This window comes from Sinocyclocheilus grahami, unplaced genomic scaffold, assembly GCF_001515645.1.
Source record: "Sinocyclocheilus grahami isolate Dianchi unplaced genomic scaffold, SAMN03320097.WGS_v1.1 scaffold4036.1, whole genome shotgun sequence".
Taxonomy (NCBI): Eukaryota; Metazoa; Chordata; class Actinopteri; order Cypriniformes; family Cyprinidae; genus Sinocyclocheilus; species Sinocyclocheilus grahami.
The window spans coordinates 7,314-10,013 of record NW_015509052.1 but is presented as its reverse complement, the minus strand read 5'-3'; the positions used below and the strand labels follow the sequence as shown (position 1 = coordinate 10,013).

Genomic DNA, 2,700 nt, shown 5'->3' with positions numbered 1-2,700 from the left:
TTTTTTTTTTATTATTCATCTGATGGTTCTTTTTTCATCTGAAAGGCCTGATATACGTTTGTTCAGGTTTCATGCACCAGAGTTGCCATTTAAACAAATTAAACAATATGAAATACTTGGTGTTATTATGACAGACTGTGTTTATTAGTGCTTTGTTTTTGTATTTTATAAGTATTTTGTTAAACCTCGTTGTGAGAGGTGGAGATAATTCATAAATTGAATAAATCAATAAAAGTGTACACGGCTCGTGCTTTGAAATGGGTCTGCTTTATTCTTAGAATAAATCTGAATAAACTATGAAAAATGCTTTCCGTTAAATTGTCGGTCCTTGCTAGGTGGCAACAGTAGATTACATACATTGTCTGGATAAAAATCTAATCTATGCTTACTCATTTGTACCCTTAAGCCAAAGCTGAATTGCTTAATGTTTTATCTGCCTGTTGTTTGCATTGTTTTATCTGTATCTTTTCTGATTTCCCTATTTGTTTGTTGCATGCACATAGGTAAAATATCATACACAATTATAATTTCATTTGAACGCTGAGACGAAAACAAGTCAAAAATGTCCTCTGTAACAAACACAAAACATCTACTGCGTCATTAACAGAAGCCAATCATGCAGTACAGTGCACTAGAATTATATCAACTAAAGCTTCCTGCTCGGATAGAAGGTCTAGTCACTTTTATTCGTATGTTGACATCTCCAAATTAGACATAGCAAATCGCAACGCCTTGACGTGATTTCTTAGCTGTGCCCTAAGATCTGTCACTCTCCCGGAGGATATCCAATGAGCATCAATCTCGCAGAAACTTCCTCGCGGTAATTGGGTGAAGGATGTGGATGGTTTGCGCACGCGGGGGCTGAACGTAAACATTCGCGTGCTCTCGCGCTCAGAGAGAGGAACGGAGCGAGCGAGGACAGCGAAAGCTCTCCATTGCGCGTGTATTTAACAGAGTTGTGTGCAATTGAACGTATTGAAGACTAAAGTCAGATGGACTCTGTGAAAAGAAGACATATGAGAAGCAAGACTCGGTAAGAAAACGCCTTGTGTGTTGCAGGACAAGAGAGAAGTTTACAAAGGAGCGTCTCCTGATAAGCCTCCACATCAAGTCAAGAGAGCGCGCGATGAAGCTCGGTGTGGGATTTGTGTAATCGAGACGTGAAGCTGATGTGAAGAAGAACTAACAAGACTTTTTGGTTTCATAATTGGTCTTTAAGACAATGACATTAAGAATGGAATGCAATTGTAAAAATCACTTCCGTGCATAATGTGGATTTCTACGCTGATGGTATTTCTTTCTCCTTTTGCTTATGAAAAAAGGAGGTTTTGACGGATATATTTTTGCCATCTTTTGCTGTGCTGTCGGTGGACCAAATCAAAATACCACGCATACTTTTCCAGCTTGAATAATTCATGAAATAGTGCGTGCCTTCTAGGCTTGGAAAGAAGTTACGACAATACGGGGAGGGGGAATAATAAGTAGAATTGTTCAAAGTGGTGAGGGGGGATGGCCACAGCGGCTTCCAATCCTTACCTGGCCAGCAACAGCATTCTCTCATCAGCCTCGATCGTGCACTCGGAGTCCAGAGGTGGTGGCATGCAGCCGGGAAGCGGTGCCTTAACATCGGTGTCGGGAGGTTACAGAGGAGACCCCGCGGTCAAGATGGTGCAGAGCGACTTCATGCAAGGAGCCATGACGGCCAGTAACGGGGGGCACATGCTGAGCCATGCCCATCAATGGGTGACCTCACTGCCACATGCGGCTGCCGCGGCCGCCGCCGCCGCAGCCGCTGCAGCGGCAGAAGCCGGCTCCCCTTGGTCCTCCAGCCCAGTTGGCATGGCCGGTAGCCCACAGCAACAAGACGTGAAGAACAGTTCAAACAGAGAAGATTTACACTCGGGCACCGCGTTGCACCACAGACCCTCGCATTTAGGGGCTCACCAGTCGCACCAAAGCGCATGGGGTGGCACCACAGCCTCCCACATCCCGACCATCACCGGAGGTCAGCAGCAGTCCCAGCAGGCTCTCATTTATTCCCAAACGGGTGGTTTCACAGTCAACGGGATGTTGAACCCTCCCGGGAGTTTAGTCCACCCGGGGCTGATGCGAGGAGACTCTCCAGAAATGGATCACCATCACCACCACCACCATCATCAGCAGCAGCAGCAGCACACTCACCACCACCACCACCACCAGCACCACGCGGGAGTGAACAGCCACGACTCGCACTCAGACGAGGACACGCCGACCTCCGACGACCTGGAACAGTTTGCCAAACAGTTTAAGCAGCGTCGGATCAAACTGGGTTTTACTCAAGCCGACGTCGGGTTAGCGCTTGGAACTCTTTACGGAAATGTTTTCTCGCAGACCACCATTTGTAGGTTCGAGGCTCTCCAGCTGAGCTTTAAAAACATGTGCAAACTCAAGCCGCTGCTGAACAAGTGGCTAGAGGAGGCCGACTCGACCACGGGCAGTCCCACCAGCATCGACAAAATAGCAGCTCAAGGCAGGAAACGAAAGAAGCGCACCTCCATCGAGGTGAGCGTGAAGGGAGCCTTGGAGAGCCATTTTTTGAAATGCCCCAAACCGGCAGCGCAGGAGATATCCTCTCTGGCGGGCAACCTCCAGTTGGAAAAGGAGGTGGTTCGGGTCTGGTTCTGCAACCGAAGGCAGAAGGAGAAGAGGATGACGCCGCCC

General features: G+C 47.6%; 1 protein-coding gene across 1 annotated transcript; it reads left to right on the top strand.

Annotated features, from left to right (window-relative positions):
* Positions 1 to 899: 899 nt before the first annotated feature.
* On the top strand, positions 900 to 2,696 carry LOC107576618 (POU domain, class 3, transcription factor 3-A-like; the record flags this gene model as incomplete). Its single annotated transcript, XM_016262766.1, has 1 exon — positions 900 to 2,696. A coding segment is annotated over exon 1 (1,187 nt), but the record flags the coding sequence as incomplete, so codon positions are not given.
* Positions 2,697 to 2,700: the final 4 nt, after the last annotated feature.